General features: G+C 42.2%; 1 protein-coding gene across 1 annotated transcript in view; it reads left to right on the top strand.

Annotated features, from left to right (window-relative positions):
* The window catches only part of LOC137791875 (ATP-dependent DNA helicase Q1-like), a 12,594-nt gene extending 9,314 nt beyond the window's left edge, over positions 1–3,280 (top strand). The window contains exon 15 of the mRNA XM_068587080.1: positions 2,433–3,280. Within this exon, the coding sequence (XP_068443181.1) occupies positions 2,433–3,071 (639 nt within the window). The 3' untranslated portion in view covers positions 3,072–3,280. The remainder of the gene's footprint in view (positions 1–2,432) is intronic.
* The last annotated feature ends 20,659 nt before the right edge of the window (positions 3,281–23,939 follow it).

The raw sequence follows: 23,939 nt of genomic DNA, 5'->3' as shown, positions 1-23,939 counted from the left end.
TCATGCCCTGTAATGGTGTTACTGTGCAGTGTTTCCCCTTCCATTATATTAGCGGGGGCGGGGCGCCCCCTGAACAATTTTCTCTACAGCGCCAGATCACAATACGTCATTTACGGTTCTCTTTCCTAATAGAACAGATCTACACCTTGTTCTGTTATTAAACAAACAAACGGCCGTATTTTATTGATGGGTTTTACACAACAGTTTGTCATTTCTTTCTCTATGTGGTCGCACGTAAACACTTCTCCTCTTCTCTGCTCTCTATATCGCGCGCAACGGGTTCAGGGTAGCTTAGCAGAGTTAGTTAGCATTCCTGAAAATCTCTCTGGGAGGAGTGAGATTGAATAGTTTTGTAGTGGCATTTTTCTCAAGATTATAATATATTGTCGGAAAGCGTTATAATAATATTACCCAACCCATACAAAGTGTGAATATTGGATCTGGTCCAGAGCAGCAATAGTTACTGTATAAAAGTGATGCAACAGTGGCGTAGAGCCCGACTGATCCTGTGGTTGTGGTGTTCTTATGGGTGTCTTCAGTGCTCCACTAGGGGGCGGCGGTGGCTCATGGAGAGAGTGGTCGTCCTGAAACCACAAGGTAGCCGGTTAGATCCCTGGTCTCCCCATAGTTCACATGTTGAAGTGTCCGTGAGCAAGACACTGAACTCCTCACAGCAGCACACTGTTCCTCAATCACTCAGGACGAGCTCAATGCAGGATTATTTATTTTACTCAGCAGCTCCTGTGTTTGTGTACTTGTCGTTTCTTCCAGTGTTTCTTCTCATGTCACGTTAACATGTTGTGTCTTTTACTAATTGTTTCTAGATGTCCGTGGAGGTAAGTTCTGATTGACTGATAATACCTGTTGTAATCCTAGTTTTTCCTTTTCACAGCTGTTCACATGGTGTGAGGCTTTTTAACTACTTTGTGTCTTCATCGTTGTCACAGTAATACAACGAGCAGTCACTTCAGGAATTCAACAGAAATGAATGATTCCCGCTTAACAAAGTCCACTTACTATCCTTTCCTGTTTCCAGACATTTAAATGCCTCTCATGGTCTTCATCCTCATCATCATTTCATGCGTAGATCACGTAACAACTGAGTCTTCCTGATGGACACTGAGAGATGTTGTTAAACACTTTGGACATGGATTCCCACCTTTTGGTTATTCATCAAGTTAAGCCCAAAGGGAGCATCTGTGTTTCTATCATTCTAAATATGGTGTTCAGTTCTGTTTAGACCACTTCAGTGACCCTTCAGGTTTCTGAGCTCAGGTCTTCAACCGTTCCGTGTAGATCTGCAGAGACCCTGAAAGAAGATCTGAGTGCATGGGTTCCAGTGTGAGTGAGAGAGTGAGCGTCCCCTCGTCCACCTCATGTAGGTCTCTGAACCTCCCGGTAAAGGCTGTTGTTAATGACCTGCAGGTGAAAGCTCTGCGTGGCCAAGGCAAGGCCAAAGAGGGAAAAAGATCAGTTCAAAGGGGTGGAGATGCCTCTGTGTCCAAGAAAGTCAAGACAGACCTCACCTAAGACCCCACCCTGTCCAGAAGACAAGCTGCCAAAGTACAGTCCCTCATTCTTTACTCTGTTCACTACTGCTTCTGTCGGCATGGCACGTCCACACTCAGACTGGAAGCTCCTCTGTTGGATCAGACAGTCTCGGGTGCATTATTAAGCATGACGTCATCTAATTGTTCCTAACCATCAGGCTTGGACGATAAACATTACTGGTCCATGAGATTAGATTGGTCTTTCTGGTGAAGCTAACTGCAAGGAAATCTAAGCTCAATAATGTGCTCCTTATTAGTGCATCCGCTCATGGGTGACGGGGTGTTCTCCATGTGGCTGCTGGACATGAGCTCACCGTGTGCTCGTGTCCAGCAGTCTAAAGATGCCGCCTGTCAACAAAGAGATCCACCGTCTGGACATCTTAACTCGACTCACTGCACAGCAGAGCTGATCTATAATTCATGTGTCGTGATCTTAACGATGCTGTAATGACGAGTCATTGTTACTGTCAGGAAAAGTCTGCAAGCAGTCATTTGCCTTTTCCACAAGAGCAAAATGCTGGGCTCTGCTTTTTTCTGCTACTGCCTGGTGTCTGCAGCATGGCTGGCTGATGGCATTAGTGAGGAACAGGACCAGGGCCAACTGCAGGTCAGATGGACACTGCATTTCCTTTTGAATTTAAAATTCTAACAGAAATCTAATTTGCCATTTATCTTTATCGCCCAAGCCTATTACTCATGATCTGTGATGCTGATCCATACTTCCACTAACTGTCACTAACATCATGTTCTCACTGACTTTACTGAGAGGAGACTTTCTGTTCCACTCCCTGTTTGCTTTCATATTACTCAAAGGACAGTAAGTAATGAGTGTTATGTTGTGTTTCTCCTGTTGACTGACACAAGGCTGTCCCATGCTTACAGGACACATCAGCCACGGAGGAGGAGTGTGATATGACTTTCGACCACATTGTTGTGGACCACAGCTGTCCCCCACAACCCAGACAGAAAGTATTTAAAGAGCAGAGAAACCAGTCCAGGAAGCAGACAGACAGAGCACAGACGAACCGACCGGGAGAGGAAGAGGAGAGCGACGGGAGCTTCATCTCGCCTCGACGTGGAATTGAGGTTGACGTTGAACTAAACATTATCGATGATGCTGATTGTTACAAAACGCCATCACATCCTGTAAAACCTTGTTCCAAACGCAAAGCCACCACCCCTCAGAGAGTGATTAGGAAACCCCGTAACGACACAGCAGCTGCTGTTCCCTGTCCCGGCCCGGGTGAGCACACAGCCACCAGCTCTCCATCCCACGCCTCCGTCATCTCTGAGACTGCAGCTGAAGAGCTCTGTGACCTGAGGAACTACTACAGCAAACAGCTGAGGAGAATTAACCACATCTCCCATGAGTACCTGGGGCAGCCCTCAGAGCCGGGCGTGCTGGCATGTATCAGGGAGCCTCTGAGGAGCCTCCATCTGCCGCGCAGGGCGACCATCGCCCAGACGGCTCGCAGCCTGTGGACACGAGTGAGCGGCAGGAGGAAGCTGGTTCACCGCTGACGTCACTGTTCCATTTAATGCACATCAATAATCTCTGTTTGTCAACAATTTTTATGATTTGTACGCATTTTGTTCAGCGATTTTAATCTTCAGAAATTTAGAGTGAGAATGTTGGGACCTCCACCATTGAGCTAGAGGAGGACTAGTGACTAACTCTAAAAGCTTCTAATTTCACCAGAAATATACCAGAAGTAAATGTTTAAATCCTTCCAGCTTGTGTTGACCACAGACCTTATTTCACACAAAAGCACAGGGAACAGGAAGTGTAAAAAGCTTTCTGAAACATCACAAACGGTTCTTCTTGGTGTTTTCTACTCTAAGGTTTTTGCTGATTCCACCATGTCAGATGTCAGAAGATCCACAAAATCTTCCTTGTCTACCTGATAAAAACAAAACCAGGAAGAAAATGCTATTTTTTTCTCTGTGTCAGCCTGATGTCTCTTCTTCCTCTGAGCCCATGAGCTCCATTAAAAACACATTAATGAGCCTCCCTTTTCCCTTAGTCTCCGTAAAATTCACACACATTAGTTTATTCTGACCTAATCACACATACAAATCCTCTTTGGAGTAGCAAATAGGGATTCAGCCGCTGCTGAAAATAGTCCCCCAACAAAATGCGTGTTTTATGACATTTGTCCACTTTCACTCGTCTTCTTGATTCTTCACAGTTCATTTTGTTCGTGTGTCCTCTGGCGTTTCGGGGAATAATGCAGAGTATATATTGTGTATATATTCATGCATGTCTGCAGAGGCTTACACTTCGGCGCCAAGCAAGAGTATAAACAAAGCTTGACACGGCACAGCAGACCGCTATCGACTTGAGACCACACCCTCAATCAAAATATCCATCTTTAGGCCTGGATATCATTTAAACAAGTAATGTGTATACAAATTCAACCATGTACAATGTTCATGAAGGGGGATTTATTTGCCAGTAAACGTGTTTATTTCTGCTGTAAAGTTGTTCATTTTAACATGGAGGTCAATGGAAATCAACTTGCACACAGCAGGCCGACTGATCCCACATCTGTGTCATGAGGTCAGTCGGTTGGAAAGAGTTGTGTCCGATGATCTCGGAGCCCTTCCCTGAAGTCATCCAGCACAACGCTGACATGCTGAGTCGTCCTGCTCAGCATTCCATTCTTCCACCAGATGGAGCCGTAGCATGCAAATCCTCTCCCGAGTGCCTGTGTGTGTCATTGTTTTGTACTATGAAGAAACAACATACAATATTGACTACAGATGCAGTTAGATTCATCCCTCAGACTTTCCAGTGTCAGGGGGCTGAACCACAATATACTGTTTAAATACTGTACGTCCTATTAAAGTGTGTAAAGAAGTGTACGCCTGTCTGCAGGGCGACTGATTCAGACAGAGTTTACTCTTCATAACGTTGAGCTACACACAACAGACCGATTTCAAGTCCCTTATATGAGTCAAGCTCATAAACACTGGATCCTACTTTCCCCACCATGCAACTCAATAGTGTGTTTCATTACATATGTGGTATTCAATTCAAACCGGCGAGGTCCTCACACAAATGTCCGGAACATCACAGTAATGTCTAACTTGTTCTAAGATTCAGTCCTAAATACAATGAAGTAGCCAACAGTTGTATTAAGGTCTGTATGTAATCAACAACTGACTGTCAAATCAAATAAAGAAAGTTAATTTCAATAATATTAACAATATTGATCATTACATTTCAAATAGAACTGGATGAATTATAAATCGTGCCCCTCATCATCCCAGTGTCTTTTTGTTCTCAGTACAAGCTGACGCTGATAGCAAACATTCATTTGACTGTTTTTAAGACTCATTGGTTGGAGTAAGTGATGTTCAATTTCTCAGCAGAGGCGATAACATCAATCCTCTGCCCAGGACACTTCATCTGGTACCTCATGTCACTGTCTATGTAACAACCTGATCTCCACTATGCAGTCTCCATCTAAATCCAGCAAAGAAAGGCCCGAAATGCTTCAGTCTCTGCCTCATTAGCGTCCCTCATCAGTGCTTGACCTCCTCCATGCCTCACATTCAGTTCACCTTAAACCAAAGCTCAAGTCATCAATCAGTGTGTCACATTCAAACCGTCTTCTCGGCTTGATATACTTCATCCATCCGTTATCTTTAACCGCCTATCCTGTTCAAGGGCTGGATCCGATCCCAGCTGACAGTGGGTGAAGGCAGGGTTCGCCTGTACAGGTCACAGACTATCACAGGGCCGACACATAGACACAGACAACCCATGCACTTACATTAGCACCTTAGGGCCATTTAGAGGCATCATTCAAACTGAGCTGCATGTCTGTGATTGTGGGAGGAAGCTGAGAAACCCGGAGAGAATCCACGCTGACACGGGGAGAACATACAGACTCTACACAGAAGGCTCGTCCAGCAAGGGAATGGCATCCCGGCTTCCCTTGAAACACTTCAATTCAGTTCAATTCAATTCTCAAATCAAATTTGCCTCAGAGGGCTTTACAATCTGTACAACAACAACAACCTCTCTCCCTCTCAGATGGACAGAAGCAATAGATGTCATGTGTACAAATTGAACATAACATAGTTACAACACAGTCAATGCATATCATATAAATGATACATATGATAGAAGTAATAGCAGTATGGTAACACTAATTAGCAGGATATGACAGACTAATAATGATGATTAAAACACTAGGCATAGACTACGATCCAGATAACCACAATCCATGTGAGCAGAAGGAAATAGAGAGGAGGGGCATCAGCAGGGTAATGACAGGGGGCAGGACACAGAAAACTAGAGGCGAGGAAGCACAGAGGCTCCCAGAAAGAAGTTGAGTTAGTTTTGTGCATTTAAGAGACAATAATTTATCCAGAAGGAGAGAAAGACAAGTGGAAAGGAGAGGAGAGAAAGAAGAGGAGAGAGGAGCTAAGTGTATCCTAAGATGCCTTCCAGCAGTCTAGGCCTATAGCAGCATATCTCGGGGCTGGAGCAGGGCTAACCTGAGCCAGCCCTAACTATAAGCTCTGTCAAAGAGGAACGTTTTAAGTCTACTCTTAAATGAGGTGACCGTGTCTGCTCTGAAAGTGGAAGCCTATTCCACAGAAGAGGAGCTTGAAACCAGAGCTGAAAGCTCTGGTTTCCATCCTACTTTTTAAAACCCTAGGAACCACAAGTAACCCCATATTCAGTGAGAGCAACTCTCTAGTGAAGTAATATGTCACTATGAGCTCCTTAAGATATAATGGTGCATCACCAGTTAAGGCTTTGTAGGTAAGGAGAAGGATTTTAAATGTGATTCTTGATCTTACAGGAAGCCAGTGGAGAGCAGCTAATACAGGTGTAATGTTATCTCTCTTCCTAGTCTTCGTTAGTACACGAGCTGCAGCATTCTGGATCAACTGGAGAGACCCAAGGGCCGTACCGGAGCAGCCTGATAATAAAGAGTTACTAATCCAGTCTAGAAGTAACAAATGTGTGGACCAACGTTTCTGCATCCGTTTGAGACAGGATGTGCCGGATTTTTTAAATGTTCGGTCGGTGAAAAAAGGCAGTCCTGAGATTTGTTTTACATGTGATCCAAAGGAGAGGACTTGATTGAAAGTAATTTAAAGATTCCTTATGGTGGTGGTTTTGGATGCCATAGCAATGCCATCCAGACAAACCATATCACAAGGGCATAGGTTTGCATAGGTTCCACGACCAAAATTTGGGAAAGACCCAATTGTTATATTTGACAACGTATTTGTATTATTATCTATAGTATGTTTGTCGCCCAGAAGAGAGAAACCTTTTCCAATGTGCCTGCGAGACAAGATGCAGTCATTTAATTGGCTGAAGTGGCGAGTCAGAAACACGACGTGAATCTGGACTTCAGAAAGAGATGTAGTGCAGGATGAAGAAGCGGGGTCGGAGCCACATGCGACTCTTTCGCACCTCTACTGCGGCTCCTTGAGGCTTTGCCAAGTGGAAAATCTCTTAAAAGGAACTGTTTCTTTTGTTTTCTTTTCTTTACTAAATTGTCACATTCTATTACATCGCTGTCAAGCACCTTTCCCTGCAGTTGGCTGCTCGTGATTCACAGAGCTTCACCCTCAGTAAACTATCAACGGTAAATAATTAAAAAAGAAAAGTCACAGAGAAAAGTGCCAATAGTTTTATTAATTTCAGGGTCTAAACAAGCCTTTTTTAGAAGTGGTTGAATAACTGCATTTTTTTAGGGCTTGTGGGAAGACACCTGAAAGAAGCGATGTGTTTACAATTTGTAAAAAATCATCAATGTGAAGTATTTTAGAAAAAGTGTGTTGGTAGAATATCCAAGCAGCAGAAGGATGTTTTCAGATGTTGTATAATGTCTTCTATGCTTCTTTGATCAATTGAGTGAAATTGTGTCATGATATTTGAATGGATGCTCGTTGAACATGGGAACAACACATATCTTGTGATTGGTGTACATTTTCTCAGCAATTCAATGAATACAACATAAATCATTCATATAATGAGTAGTAGGCATGGACCATGATCCCATCAATGAAGCCATGCTGATTCTGACAGGGAGACCTGCTGACACTTAACCTTTACCAAGTGTTAGACATTATTTGCAGCTTCTCCGTAAAATTATACCACAGCTTTTGGCTGCTATTCTGAATTCTGCTATTTGGTAAACATACGCCAGTTTTCACATTCAAAAAGACTTTACTCTACATGATTTGTTTTGCAGGGAGCCAAATGTGCTTGGCACTGCCTGATGTGGAGCACATCTGCCCACAAGGCCTTCACTGTGAAGCATCTTTATTCAGTGGGAAGCAGTAGTTGAGCTTGTCATGCTACTAAAGCATGCTTCTCCCTGGGATTCTTTGAATTTATTCATTTACACATGTACCTGCAGCATACATTTCTCCTCAGGATATGAGTATTATCCAGATGCAAAGCATGACAAAATATTGATTATCTTTAGAACATTTGAAGAGGATTAGCATCGGCTGTTTAGAGGCTGCGTGTGTCTGAGGAGACGTTCACAGGAATACAGTCGGTTTATTTTTCATCACAAAGACTGAATGCAGAGTGGCTGGTGTGTGTGTATGTGTGTGTGTGTGTGTGTGTGTGTGTGTGTGTGTGTGTGTGTGTGTGTGTGTGTGTGTGTGTGTGTGTGTGTGTGTGTATTATTAATGTTGCAATGACACATCTGTTTACACAGTCACATTGTGGGGACTCTCCATCCTTTTGGGGACATTCACATAATGTCAGGATTACCTTTTAGTGTGAAGCTTGGGTTTAGGGTTCAGGTTAGGTCTAGGTTCAAATCAAGGGTTAGGGTTAGTCAATAGCAGTTATGGTTTGGCTAAGTCTCCAGGAAATTAATGGAAGTCAATGTAATGGCTTCTAATGTGATGGAAACATGACTATGTGTGTGAGTGTATTTGTGTGTTGCAGGTCATTGATCCTCATACACATATATATATCTTACGAAAGGTTATACAATACAAATACTTTGGTGTGAAATCTAGGAATTAGGGTGCATTGCTTTTGTCCATGTCGCTGTGAATGCTGGATAAGCCAGGCCAGGTGTACACAGGAGGTGGGAGCTTGCTGCAGTGTGTCCGCTGTTTGGATGTGTGCAGAGTCAGACAGATGAGAAGGAGAGGAAAAGCATTCCCTCTAAACTCCCACGGGGCCTGAAGAGTCGTTGCCCTCCTGCTATTTTTCAAATGATTCAGCTGTCAATTTGGCTGGCTCAGGTTTTCATTTCATCGCGCTGAGGAGGCCTCTCCTCTGTTTTACTTTTACTGTTGCAAACTCAGCTCGATCCATCACAAACCGATCAGGAGCAGTGACATCAGTGTGCCATTTATGTGGTGATTTCTTTCAAATGAATCAGGCATCAGAAAACCCCTCACAAGTTGGAAAAAGGAATCTTAGTCTACGTTCAAACTGCAAGCCGTAGTGAACAATTCTGAATTATGTATTTATTATTTATTTTTGTTTGGCTGTGTTCACATTCTTTTTTTCTATGAAACTCACATCAGATTCTAGAACCGGTCACAGTCATGAACTGAATCACATGAGCAAAAGAACAATAATATATATGTACACAGCATGTTGTTGTAGCTCTGTTGTGCCATTATTTAATGTTATTTGATGCTATCCTGAATTTTTACAAACAATGATGATGATTCCATCTTGCTCTACAGCTGACCACGAGGTTCGGTAGCTTAAAGTCTGTCTCCTCTGCCCTCTGGCAGGTTGGAACTGCCAGTTTCAATGTTTATGATCAAGTGGGTCTGGCCTGCATTGTATCAGAGGTGGTGAAGATAATGTTTGTGTGGACAATAAGTCCCACAACCAGCCTGGTGTCTCTAGTGACAGCACAGCTGAGCTTACTGCAGTGATTTCATACAGAGAAGCTATATATATAATATATGCACAGAAACTAGTTTACAATTACTTCTCATAATACTGTGCATATAGTGCAGGAGACACCGAGAAGCACCTTCTGCAGACATGTCCTGACTGTCCATATGCAAACCTACACCCCTGCTCTATACATATGTATAAATCAAATGTCTAAGATATCTAGACAGCTAACACAAACACATATATAACTGAAACAAATACACTGATTTCACAGGCTCACTGTGTAGCATGAAAAGGTGTCCATCAGATCAGCTCTTCAAATCATACTTTTGAAGCGGACAGAAATGTGGATCTGATGGCAAAGAGGTAGTCGTAGGTAGAGGGAGTGTTGATGTCCTATCGGTGCCTTGTCAGCCAGATGGGTTTTGCTTACCTTCAAAAAGGAAAAAATAGTCTGCACACTAGATGTAAGTATACTATAAATACTTAATTGATGACCACTGGACTCTTCTTCAGTTTGAAGAAGCGTTAGATGCTTGAAACATCAAGTGTCATCACAAAAATGTAGAGAATCTGGTGGTAATCATATCAATTATCATGGGAACATTATATAGAGATCTCCTATCATGACTTGTAGCAAAGTGACGTTTGATCCAGGAAGTCTTGCGGGTGTTGGTAAATTCAGTTTCTTAACCTGCAGGTAAGAACCAAAGCCACCTGCCTGGAACGGTCCCACGACATTTACAGTCAATTTCCAAGATAAAGTGGACATCACACACAGTCATGAGGACCATTGTCCTGGCATGCCGTCACATACAGATTGGGATTCAGTGGTTAGCATGCCGTCTTTCAATCTGAGGATCGGTGGTTTGAGCTCCGGCTCCGCTAGTCCATGTTGTTGTGGCCTTGAGCAAGACACTTAACCCCTAATTGCTCCCCATTGCTGTGTCTACGGTGTATAGAGCAAAAATGTTGCTTTGGATAAAGTGTCAGCTAAATGAAAGTAGTGTTAAAGCGCATCGAGTGGTCGGAAGACAAGAAACATTTCAAATCCGGCACGTCCTGACTTAAAGCGATGCAGAAACGTTGATCCACACATTTGTTACTTCTAGACTGGATTAGTAACTCTTTATTATCAGACTGCTCCGGTAAGGCCCTTGGGTCTCTCCAGTTGATCTAGAATGCTGCAGCTCGTGTACTAACGAGGACTAGGAAGAGAGATTCCATTACTCCTGTATTAGCTGCTCTCCACTGGCTTCCTGTAAGATCAAGAATCACATTTAAAATTCTTCTCCTTACCTACAAAGCCTTAACTGTGATGCCATATTACCAATAGGTACCATATTACCTCACGAGAGAGCTGCTCTCACCAAATATGGGGTTACTCGTGGTTCTCCGAGTTTTAAAAATAGGAGCCTTCAGTTGTCAAGCTCCTCTTCTGTGGAATAAGCTTCCACTTTCAGTCCAATGGGCAGACACGGTCACCTCATTTAAGAGTAGACTTAAGACTTTCCTCTTTGACAGCGCTTTTAGTTAGTTTAGTTAGGGCTGGCTCAGGTTAGCCCTGCTCCAGCCCCTAGAAATGCTGCTATAGGCCTAGACTGTGGGGGGACATCTTAGGATACACTGAGCTCCTCTCTCCTCTTCTCCTCGCCTTACTCTCCTATTCTCTTCTTCTTTCTCTTCTTCTGGATAAACGAATGTCTCTTCATTACTAACTCCACTTGTTTCCGGGAGCCTCTGTGCTTCCTTGTCTTAATTGTCCATGGATCATGGCTGTCTGGAGCTGGTCTTGCCTGCTCCCATGGCGTCCCCTGCGGGGGGAGGAATCCTCCAATATTTCTCCTGAAAGTTTCTTCCTTTTTTTCCTGTGGAAGGGTTTTTACTATCTCTATTAGAGGAGTTTTTCCTGATCCGATGTGAGTTCCCAGGACAGAGATGTCATGTGTGCAGATTGTACAGCCCTCCGAGGCAAATTTGTATTTGTAATTTTAGGCTGTATAAAATAAAGAGATATACAAGTACAGTCCATTTACCATGGAGAATTGGTCCTTCTCGTTAAAGAATCACTGCCGGGTCTTCATGGAGCTTTTAAATGTATACTTTTCGGCACCATTTGAACAGTTCCAAATCCTCCAGAGGTCCTGTGCGATGTCAGCCTGATAGACTTTGGAAATGATGCAGGACACCATGGTGGACTCTAGTCTGTAGCTAGTTGCGGTGTTCTGTTGGAAAGCCCCCGAGGCCAGAACCAGGAGTGTAACAAACAACCTTTTAGCAACGCCAACATGAAGCATTGTGGGTGGCATGGTGATTCAGCAACGGATGCAAGCGATATACCAGATCGCTTGCATCCGTATTTGAACCACTATTTGAACCACTATTCATTTATAGTGGTTCAAATATGGTGTGTGCCATAACTATTGAGTGAAAGTGTGGAGATTAACAAGGCCGGAAATTTTAGATAATTAAAATACCGAATGTATAAAACTCCATTTACAAGTCTGTCTGCACTTCATTGTTGTATTAAATAAACAAAGCCACAGGTGTGATTTCAGCCAATAGAAAGACATTAAAGTGTTTGTGTGTATCTTTATACAGAGAAAACCTTGCTGGGGCTTTTCCAGAACATTCTGTGTTCATTTTCTCTCCTCTTGTACCAACATTCAGCAACCGGACATATCAGGTTCTCCACACCGCTTGTCAGACAAATAGCTTTTGTCCTTTCTTGGCTCAGCCCGTCTTATCTCTCCTTTCCTTCATTACTTGCCCTCCTCTCTGGCTCAAAGTGGAAGGAGGTTGACTGACAGCTAATAGCCGCAGCTCTCTCAGTTAAATTCTTCAAGTATTTGTCCCTTGTCCATGGAAGTGGCTTAAAAAAACACCTGAACATTCCAGGTTTCCCCAGAGTACGTTGTGAATCTCTCACCGACCTTGGCTGTCACCGGCGAGTTTTCACAAAGAAGTCTCCTGGTTGCCAAGCAGGGAGTGGAGAGCGTCTGTGTGGCTCCTGTGGATATGTTTAATCTGCTGACTCGAGAGACTGTTCAAGCAAACATCTTACTTCCAAAAAGAACAAACACATTTATATTTAAACACAGCGATTATTGTGCACAAGTGTGGAGTGAGCTACTTGCTATGCGCCGAGCAGAGCAGCACAAGGCCTCGGGGATCCGGTCTGTGAACGGAGTTCGCTCCAAACTTTTCAGATCAACTTGAAGGAAATTTGCTGAAAGTCTTCCATTTTGAAAAATGTACAGTGCATCTACCTGCTCCTGAGTTGATATGATTCTTTAAATAAAAAATGTTCTATCTTCTAGGACATTTTCAGATACAATAATGCCACAGATGGACATGAACAGGAACATCAACAGTTGGACTTAGCATGTCCTGTCAATACCAGTATCTTTTGTTGAGATTCGAAAGTCTTATTGGACGACATCAAGTGAAACGCTGGACACATACCCCGGGATGGATTCTGATTCAAGTTATGAACCACTGGAAAACCAAGCTGTGTATGATGATCGTTTGACACCGGGAGCAGACACGACGTGTTCCAGCTGAGACGTGGATCATTTGGGGGAAGCTTGATTCCTCCTGACACACTGCAGCGTTCAGCAGGGTCACAGGAGTTCTCTCCGGCTTTGAGCTCTCTGCTCTGCTAAAACTACATAAGTAGTCTATGTTTGACGGAGCTGCGGAGCGCTGCCTCCTCCATCCAAAGCCGTGAGACCCTGCATTTGGCCTTTGTGCCCTCAAATAATCTACAGTAAAGACCAAGAGTCACGTAAAATTAATCAATCGTCATTTTTCATTTAAAGTTGACATTATTTGAGACGTCTTTGTTATGAAAACCAAGACAGCATAACCTGTCGAGCACATGCCTAATCATCTAGAAGGGAAAATGTGTTGACGATTAATGAGATGTCAAAAGAGCAGCACTCGGGATGGTAAACTACATTCACCAGCGCTTCTCTTTTGACCGAGAAAAATGAGTTATCCTACACTGAAAAAATAAATATTCTTACACCTCAACAGAAAAATATAACCGTAACACTTCTGATTTGAAGTTTCTCTAATTGTAAACACATTTCATTCAAACTGGATACGGACAAAATAGAAGTGAATCAGTTTAAAACTCTGGTTTAGTTCAAATCAATTCTTAATCCGCTGTGCCGGCTGCCTGCTGATCAGCAGCTCTTCTGCAGCTGCCGTTGGCGGCTCTCACTCCTTAAGACACAGACCAAGTGAGAGAAAAACAATGACCAAAGTCCCCCTGCAGGTCTTGTTTGTCTTTTCTAGTTTATCTTCGCACCTCGGTCTCTATGAGGAGGAAAGCCTACATGCATAGTTACGCACACGCAGCTGGCTCTCGGGGTTGTTGTCAGCATCCAACTGAAACTGCCCACGCTGGCATTCATCACAGCGGGCTGATTCTGTTCCTCTTGGCTTCAGAGGGACATTTGGCTGAATGTCAGAGTCAGCCAAAACCTTCTCAAATGTGCACTGTCAAAATAATCCTGTGCACTCATATTTCGCTGTTGGAAATGAAACACAAGTGAAGATAACAAGAGCGTAGCGTAGCGCCCTACAGGTACTAAAGCTGAGAAACTCCGACGACATAACTGTCACATTACTAGATGCACATTATAATGGATTCATAATGCTTCATAAAACTGTTCATCATCATGCATGACAACTAATACTATTAGTTCATTACTACACCTTAAGTGTCACAAGTTCCTGGTTACACGGCACACCTTTGGCCAGTTTATAACAACATTATTATTATATTATTGATAATCTCAACATGTCATGCTAAGGTGTGAGAAGCTCGAGCAACGTCTGGTTGTAAAAGGTTCTGGTAACGGGATGTGCATGTCGGCTGAGTGACACCACTGTGTACAACAGAAACAGTGCATCAATACACAGTGCGACAGTAAACAAACACATTTTAAAGCCCTTTGAGGCAAATTTGTAATTTTGTGCTAAACAAAATATATTTAATTGAATTTTATTTTTCTGATAGATGAAGCCCCATGTCACTGTCTCTGTGTCCTCCTGGCTGATTGACAGCTTTGTTCTGACGGTCTCTACTCCAGGATGCTTGGAGAAGCTGCGGTAAGGCGGTTTCATGTTGAAGGGCTCGTGTTTATTTCTGTAGGACAAAGACGCATGAAACACATAAAAAAGAATGCCATGAGAGCCATGAGCTCTCAGCTCATACCGTCACACAGTCACATGAACACTGATGCACAAACCCCCCCCGCCCTCCACACACACACACCATTAACTTCAATCGCATGTTTAACTCTGTTTTTTCTCCAGAGACTTTAGTTTAGGTTTCGGCTCTTGATAATGTTTTTCAACTAATTTGCCAATTCAATAATTGCACATGAAACGCACACACACCTCCATCCGTAGCAACACATACGTATGTAAGTTTCCACACGTCCATAATACAACATCAATGTATATTTAGGGGAAAATTACTCAATCTGGTAAACGACGATCAAAACTATTTTGAAGCCAGGGCTGTGTGTTTGTGTAATAATATTTTATATTTATAGAATCCACACACACACACACACACACACACACACACACACACACACACACACACACACACACACACACACACACACTACAGTGCTCCATCAGACAGCAGTAGTACCCTTAGTGGAAACCAGTTAAATAGTACATCACTGACCCACAAGGCCAACATGAACGTCATTTCCACAAATTAATTTAACAAAAGTGGACCAACATTAGTTTTTTTAACACTGATGTGTGATGTAGTGAGTCAGTGTTACAACTGGCTGGTTGATTATCCAACTCATTTGTGGTCAGCCATGCAGAGTGGAGCTGCTGCAGCAGCGTCTCTACAGGCTGATGTTCCGTCATTGAGTCTGAATGAGACACAGCTGTGCAGCCTGCTACTGATCTGTTCGTGGGAGTTTAGCTCATGACTCCTGTGCATCGTTTCACAGTGATGCAGGCAGCTCAATCTTCACTGCTTCTCTTTTGTGTATTACCTTTGATGTACAAACATCCTTTAAAAGCAGTTAGCAGATGAATAGTTGTGTTTGAGCAGAACAGTTCTGATCCACTTGATTCTCCTTCTCATCTTTGTTGAGAGATTTAAGACAGAAATAATGATTCAGACAACAACACTGAACAAGTTGTCTGTTTAATTCACAACAAAAACAAGCATGATCTGTGTGCATGTGAGTGAACACACAGAGAAATTAAAAAACACTGACGCTTCACCGCCGGGTCGTATTGATGGAGAGGGATGTAATAAATCTTCTGCTGGCATAAATTAATGATCTGGCTGAGAGACATCCTCTCTGAAGACCTGAGGGAAGCTAAAGGAGATGCAAGGAGAGGAGAGAGGACAGAGGATGAGGACACAAATTAAGATAAGAAGTGATGAAGAGATGGGATGAGAAGATGGAGATGTAGAAAAGAACATTATACCGGCAGCCATGTGGCTTTGCAGACAGCCAGGGGCTGACACAAGTAAAGGCTTAGCACTGAACTGCAGGTTTGAAATGAAACAAACCAACAATGAGGCAAGGAAAGACTGACAGATTGGCCTCATGTGTGAGTCCAGTGCAGGGGAGGGTTTACTGGCCAGCAGTCATGCTGTTTGGGACTGGCTGTCTTTATGTATATGCAGAATATTTGTGTCAGCAACAAAAATAACAGAGTTCTAAGTTAGTTTGCCTGTTCGTAGGGTTCACCAAACTACATCTTATATTTTAGACTGTAACAGCCATTCCAATAACAATCCTTCCTCATGAAGATGCTCATGATCAGTTTGTATTGAAACTGTTAAAGTGAGCAGTTGCTTCAAGGTTGGACCAGAGTCTGGCTCTCATGAAGGAGCCCTGCAGTTAACAGTGGCCTCTTCAGAAACTAAACCCCAGTCTCTCTCTAACCGGCTGGACCTGCCATGCACTGACATTGTGAAAGCATGTCGGCATTGGAGGTTTTGCAGATTCCTTCAGTAAGAATGTTGTCAGACTGGCTACCACATGTATCTTTTACGTCCAAGTGGCAGTGGCAAGTATTCCAATACCTCTGCCTGGGCAAGAGCAGCTTATTTCATATGGCTCTCAACAAGTTGACTGCTGGGATTGATAATTCTATCAAGTACCTCAAGCACCACAAGGTAACCCATGAGAGCTGTTAATATCCAATAATCACCTGCTGAAGCTAAATGTCTGCTGTCATTTAGCTTCCGTATGCTGGGCCTAATGACACCATGTCCTCTCTTTTGATTGAATACTTTTTGATGAATCCCTTTGTATGAGCAAATCAAATAAGAAAGTCATCTGCTTATACAAACAACTGTGCTAGCCTCGCTTCAAAGCAAATTGGCTCAGCTCATGCATAAAAATGTACAGTGTCAGCCAGAGATCCATTATATTGCAGGGGGAGAGCAGACACGGGCAGAAGCAAAGCTTTTAAAATAGAATATGTCAACAAGGCGGTGTGTGTTCATCTCATGGGTACACACTTGATTTCCCCCTCGGCAGATGTAGCAAATAGTTTTCAAACAACTTCTGATTGTGTCCTCAAAGCTGTTGCTGTAATTGATGCTTTATTAGATCACCTGAGCAACAACAAAAGCTTGACTTACATCCCAATGTTGTTTGTGTGGTCACTATATATATATATATATATATATATATATATGCACATACACTTTTATTAATCCTTTTAGAAATTCTTCTCTGCATTTGAGCCATCATTGAGTAAGGAGCAGTGGGCTGCCCTGTGAGGCGCCCGGGGAGCAACGAGGGGTTAAGTGTCGTGCTCAGAGACACTTCGACGTGTGAACTGTGACTGTGGGGGGACTGGGGATGGAACCGGCTACCTTGTGGTAACGGGACGACCCTCATCCCCTGAGTTACAGCCGCCCCAACTAACAATTATTAACTAGTTAACAAGACAAACTGTATGCTTGTATGAGTACTAGTAAAGAGTGAACACCGTCAACACCGTGGAAGAGCTACAGGAGCAGTTTGAGTTTAAGTCTTGCCCAAGGACACATTGACATAGTGGAGCGAGGGATCAAACCGCCGATCCTCAGACTGAAGGATGAACCCTGCTCTACCTCTGAGCCAAAGTTGCCCTCGGGAAGATCTACCTGATATTAAAGCCTCATTTGATGAAAGGACAGAAAAGTAGAAGCGGAAAACTGAGGGCTCACTGAGGGCTAACTGAGGGCTCTACTGAGGGATAGCGGTCTCCCTTGCAGAGCTGTGGCGTCCAGCACGCGTCACAGAACCATGTGACACCACTCTGTCTCCAGGGAAAGGAAAGTACACACATTCAAACAAAAAGCTGCATAAAGGAAACCCAGATGCAGCTGTAGGTTATTATACAAGCAGCAGCACACATTATCTAATCAATCAGCGGTTAGTGCAACAGCTGGTGGGGCCATGAGATGAGAGAACAGGCTGAGCAGCTGCTACAGAACAACCAATCACTGATCAGCTCAGCATCCAATTGTCTCCCTCTTTCCCTCCCTGTTTGTTTTTTACCCTTGAAGACATCTTTCAATGTACAGCTGCTCAAATTACAACTTATCATATTGTTTGAACCGTTTTGCATATTGTTAGTTTAGATCTCCAATGACCAGCAATGTTTATCAATCTGTTTCGAAAACATACACAAAATATAGCGTTTTTTGATTTAGAGTTTTAATAGGGACAATTTACATTAACTAATGTAAACAAATATTTTTGAAAGCTCATTCAAAAATTTAAAAACATTTATAACAGAAAACACTTGTGATAAGGCATACATGTCACTACTGTGTGTCTGGCTGTCCACACACGTTAACTTCACCACCTCTGATAAAATGAGATCATAACCATTCAAAACCAGCAGTGTTATTGATGTTTGTGCTAGGGAGCCATTAATATCCTTTACATTAAAAAGTCAAATTTTCAATCAAATTCTGCAGGACTGTCTGATAAAAGCTGATAAAAGCATTTATCATTGGTTGTAGAAAGATATCCAATAACAATACATAATGGCACAACAGAGCGCCAATAGTTTTAGATAATATGTCCCAATACTATGCATATGTGACAAAGTAGGATTTAAGTTTGAATTAGTTTTTGTCAGTAAAGATTACTGCAGTGAACATAGATGTGCTGCAGTCACCCTATGGAGAACCCCAGTACACACACACACACACACACACACACACACACACACACACACACACACACACACACACAGAGTGCTGTCTTATTGGTAGCCGTCAGTTTCAAGCTATTTCCCTTCTTTCAGACGCAGAGAGACAGCGGGCAATTTAGAAAATAATGACAGTAGCCAGACCTCAGTGACCTCATAGCTATTAACAAATATGATCGGTTTGCTGTTTAGCAGTCTTCAATGCGTATGTAAGCTTCCAAAATGATGACGATGATTATTATCATTTTTATTACAGTTTTTGCCTGTTGCTTACACACGTTTTGCTAAATTTGGCTCATTGTGTCAAAACTCTAACAAAAAACAAATAATGGTCCTTGCGTGGCCTCTTTGACCACGTCCTCCTCTCGCTCTCTGTCCTTGTCCTTGTCCTCCTCTTCCTCTTCCTCTTCCTCTTGCTTGCAAAGTTGTAAAAATGGCCTAACTGAGGCCTTTTTGTAGCTGGCTGATTGGTGTTCAGTTTTGTAAGTAAGTGTTTTCAGGTGTGTGTCTGTCTTTTCAATTAACCAATGTGTGTTGTATTTTGAATAGATGTGTTTTCCCAATTGTAACCTGAGATTTCATTTTTGAACAAAGTGTCTTATGTATGAAATAGTGTGTAGTGTCTAAGAGCAAGTGTGTTACAGAATTGCAACTAAAGTGCAAAGCAGCGCTTTTGTTTAAGGTATGGTTACACTTTGTTTAAGGTAAAGTAACAACAACTTCAAGTTATGTTACTTTGGTTTAAGCATGTGTCTCTAGTGTTCAAGCAACGGACAAAAACTGTATTATTATCATTATTATTATGATGGATATTGTTATAACTTGAGACAATTTTCTTTTATTTTCTGAGGGGATTCGAAACAACTGGATTTCAATCCATCCATCTGGGGCGACTGTGGCTCAGTGGTTAGCATGCCCGTCTTTCAATCAGAGGATTGGTGGTTTGAGCCCTGGCTGCGCTAGTCCATGTTGATGTGCCCTTAAGCAAGACACTTCACCCCTAATTGCTCCCCGTTGCTGTAGCGACAGTGTATCAAGCAAAAATGTAAGTCACCTTGGATGAAAAGCGTCTCCTAAATATAATGTAATCTTAAATCTATAAATTGCTTTTTATTGTCTTTTTTCAGGTCAGCCCCATGAACAATTCAATGTAACACGTGAAAATGGGGTCTAATTTGTTTATTGCCTTCAGGCAGCTGACCGAGCTGTCTCCAAGCACAACACCAGTCCTATTTGAGTCCATGAGGAACTGGACATGTGGCCAAGGATTCAGATATCTGGAACAAACCTTGGCATATGTACAGATCAGCATGACAGGCTCTTAGAATATACTTGGTCTGAACTGGGGCTTTTACGTATGTTCTTTTTGCATTAGTGGCTGGTTGAAGAGTTTCATATCAAAACTAAATATCTATCATTTTTTGTGTTTTTCAAATACAGAACATTAAACATCCTGGTATTTTTCCTTTAAAGCATTAATGCAGAGAATTCTGTCAGGCTTCAACTGTTCAGCTCAATTCAGGTCGACCGTATGATTATGCAGGTTGAAAGCTGCAGCGTGCCTATAAAACACGTCTGCACAAGTTTAAGTCATCATTACTCTCAGCAATAATGTGGCCTCCGCCAGGAACCCTCTTGTCATCACAGAGTCTAATTAAATTGGTCAGAAGATTAATGGAGTTGTGCGAGTATTATGACCTGCAATCGAATGAAAGAATTACAGCCCTGACTTCCAAGTTATGCCAGTGTCTGTCTGTGGGCTTTCTGATATGTTTGTCAGTAGTTATCTTTTTCAATCTGTGGTCAGACAGCAAATTTTCCTCAAATCAAATCCTGAAACCACCTAACAGGCCTGTTCATCTTTGAGTGTGTTTCTTGTGATTATCTGCACCACCAACACTGAAATATGGTGAGAGGCATCCTAATCTCTAAAAAGGTCCTCATCTTAACATCGGGAGCATTGTAGTTTCTGTTCGTTGTTCTAGTAGTATTGACCAATCACGTTTGAGCATGCTTTGGTTCAATGCAGTCTGTGTGGAGAGCAAAAGAGGCGGAATGCAAATGCATTTCGCCTCTTTTGCTCTCCACAATCTTTTGCTCTCTCCTTTTGCTCTCCACAATATGACAATTCCAAAATGCAATTGTTGCAATCGTCTGATGAAGATTTATTTTGGTTTAAAATGAGCTTGTAAACTGGCTTCTTATGAAACTCCTTCTCGTCGTCTCTCAACATCAACTCCAGTTTCAAATCTCAAGGTGCTAATCATGAGAGGTGCTAAAGTGGCACACGGAAAAGTTTGGCCCAGATTTTGCTATACCAGAATCTCAGAAATATGGCTTAACAGTCAATGATTTAGAGATCGCAGGCATTCTAGTAAAGCCAGTGTGTCTACAGACAGATATACATAATATCTGACTGGACTGAAGAAGTGAGGGCTGACGTGGACGGGCCATTCGGACTGAATTCTCAATGTCAAACTGTGTAGCACTTTGGGAGTCAGGAGGGCAGTGAAAGTCAGTGATTGGCAGCCATAAAGGGCAGAGTGCTGTTTGTTCTGCCCTCAGGGCTGGGGAATTGGCGCCCCCTCCTGGCCCTTTTTGGTTGTGTTGTTAATTTGCCTTTATTTTGACATGCACAGGAACAGGAACTGGAAGTTAGCAACATGTGGTATTTTCGGGGAATGGTCTCTGAAAATCATCTGCTGCCATCCATCATGTGTTTACGCCTATAGTCTGTAAGTATTTGTTTAGAACAGACGACAGAATAGTATTTCAGTAATATTTTCTTCTTAAGTATATTTGTAAGGTTAATTTAGTATCTGTAGCCAGTTGTCATTATGCTATAAGTTTTATGCTACAGAAGCATAAGAGCTATATAATGTTCAATCTGTAAGGTGTAATTCATCTGCAACTTGCTCATGTTTTTCTGTTTGTTTTGAGGTTTTACTCTTATTTGACTCGTGTACATCGGTGATGCACAATAAAGCATCTGGAGCTTGGATGCTACATCCTGACTATTAATTTAAATGAAGTTTTGCTTACTGCTGTTTATCAAGTTATACTCTCTCACTCACCCACACAAGGAAAGCAGTACAGTAAAAAGACTGATACGCAGCTTGCTAAACTATTCTACGGCAACGAAACACAGTGAGTTACAACCATCGTGGATGAAAAGCATACGACAAGAGGAACACAGAGCTGACGAGATGGAGCATCCATCTGCATTTCCAAAAATTCTGGTTCATCACAATCTTCCGGATCAGATGTGGGCAAACTACGGCCCGTTGGGGGTTTTAATCCGGCCCGCCGGATAGATGGATGGATGGATGGATGGATGGATAGATGGATAGATGGATGGATAGATAGAGAGAGATAGATATACACACACGAGTCGCCTGTCAGCTGATACCTGTCAGCTGTCCTTCACATCTCCACCTCATTCAACAGACGTCAGTGCACTTGTTCAAGACAACACAGACTGGACTTTTACCAACGAGGAAGAAAAACTGAACTGAAAACATGAAAAACACTTATTGCTTTTGTATAAAGTGAATCAACTGCTGGTCTTTAACATCTTTAAGGTAAGAAACAGACTGAACATGGACCAAAGAAGGAGTGGTTTGTCCCTCACAGGGACCCTTACTACTGAACATGGACCAAAGAAGGAGTGGTTTGTCCCTCACAGGGACCCTTACTACTGAACATGGACCAAAGAAGGAGTGGTTTGTCCCTCACAGGGACCCTTACTACTGAACATGGACCTGTTCAAAAAAAAAAAAAAATATATATATATATATATATATATATATATATATATATATATATATATATATATATATATATATATATATATATATATGTATGTTAACTTGTTTTGGCTCCAGAGTACTGTTACATTGTTCTGGTAACATTACTTTAAAATAAAAGCATGAAATACACATAGTTTTTTACTTCGTTGTTGAATTTGGCGCATAATGCGATTAAAATTTTTTTAACCGTTGTAGTGCTTTTCCATTCCTGAATTGAGTTTCCCGGAGCACGATGACGGCAATAGACCAGCATCGATGTTACTTAATGCTTATTTATTGCTTAGCGCTCTTTTAAGCTGTTTGTGTGTTTCTCTCCTGCAGCAGAACACGGCAGGCAGGTGGAAGGACACACACAGCTGTCATCCGAACGCACGGCACATAAAGACTCCTGTAACGCCTTCTGGTAAAAAAAGCTTAAAAGAGCACGTGTGGTTCCCAGAGTTTAAATAGCATAGGGGCTCGAGCCTTCAGTTATCAAGCTCCTCTTCTGTGGAACAAGCTTCCACTTTCAGTCCGGGGGGGAAACACGGTCACTGTATGGTGTACTAATAAGACTAATTACTAATTTAATGTCATAATTATAAGTGCTTTCAACACATCCTGAAATTTCTCAAGCGCTAAATAACCGCTACCAGCAGCACGACATGCAGCGGCTTTCACCAGGTTCTACACATCAACAACACTGTTCAAACATGTACCACTCGCTAAAAACTTGCGCTATTTTATACACAGTCCTTCTGTGATCCAGTCTGCATACTGGTGATATGGAAGAACTCTCTCCTGATAAAACTAATATAATTAATATTGCTCCTTCATCAATGAGGAAGGGAGCTTTTTTTTGTCTGGTGAGACAAGAAGCACTAAACCTGCTCGGGACTATGTTATGGAGATTTTTTGAAACTTGCTTTTAAAAAACGAAAAGCCTGATCTACGTCATCTTATCCTTAAAATTATCCAGCTAATTCAGTAAACCAGGTACGAAAAACAGGACCCTGGTCTGCGCCGGGTTGAAGCCATGAGAGCTGCTCAACTTGACAGCTTTTTGACTACATCTACATGGCCATGAGTTAGGGATCGGTTGCTTCTGTCTTGCTCCCCTTCTTGACCAATCCTGTTAAACAATGAGGTTCGGACCACGCCGGCTCATTTGCATATAACGACACAGAAATAAATATATGAAGAAATACGTGTGAACACATAAATACAGACAGAATAAATGAAGGAATACAGACATGTAGGAATATATTTAATGTCCTGTATATGTATAACTTATATTCATACATGTATTAAAGCATTTATTTATTCCTATATTTGTTTATACATTTATTTAAGCATCTATTGATTGATTCCTCTATTTATTTATTTATAGATTCTTGGATATTCTTACAGTATTGTGACGACGGGTCGTCACTGCAAGGCCTAGTGATATGATGAACTGGAAATATTGTAGATGGCATGGAGATACTTACCTGTTTCCTCTTTCCCGAGGGTGTTCGGGCAAAA

This window comes from Clinocottus analis, unplaced genomic scaffold, assembly GCF_023055335.1.
Source record: "Clinocottus analis isolate CAN_PGR_092001 unplaced genomic scaffold, fCliAna1.0.p SCAF_20, whole genome shotgun sequence".
Lineage (NCBI taxonomy): Eukaryota > Metazoa > Chordata > Actinopteri > Perciformes > Cottidae > Clinocottus > Clinocottus analis.
This window is presented reverse-complemented; position numbering and strand designations above follow the sequence as displayed.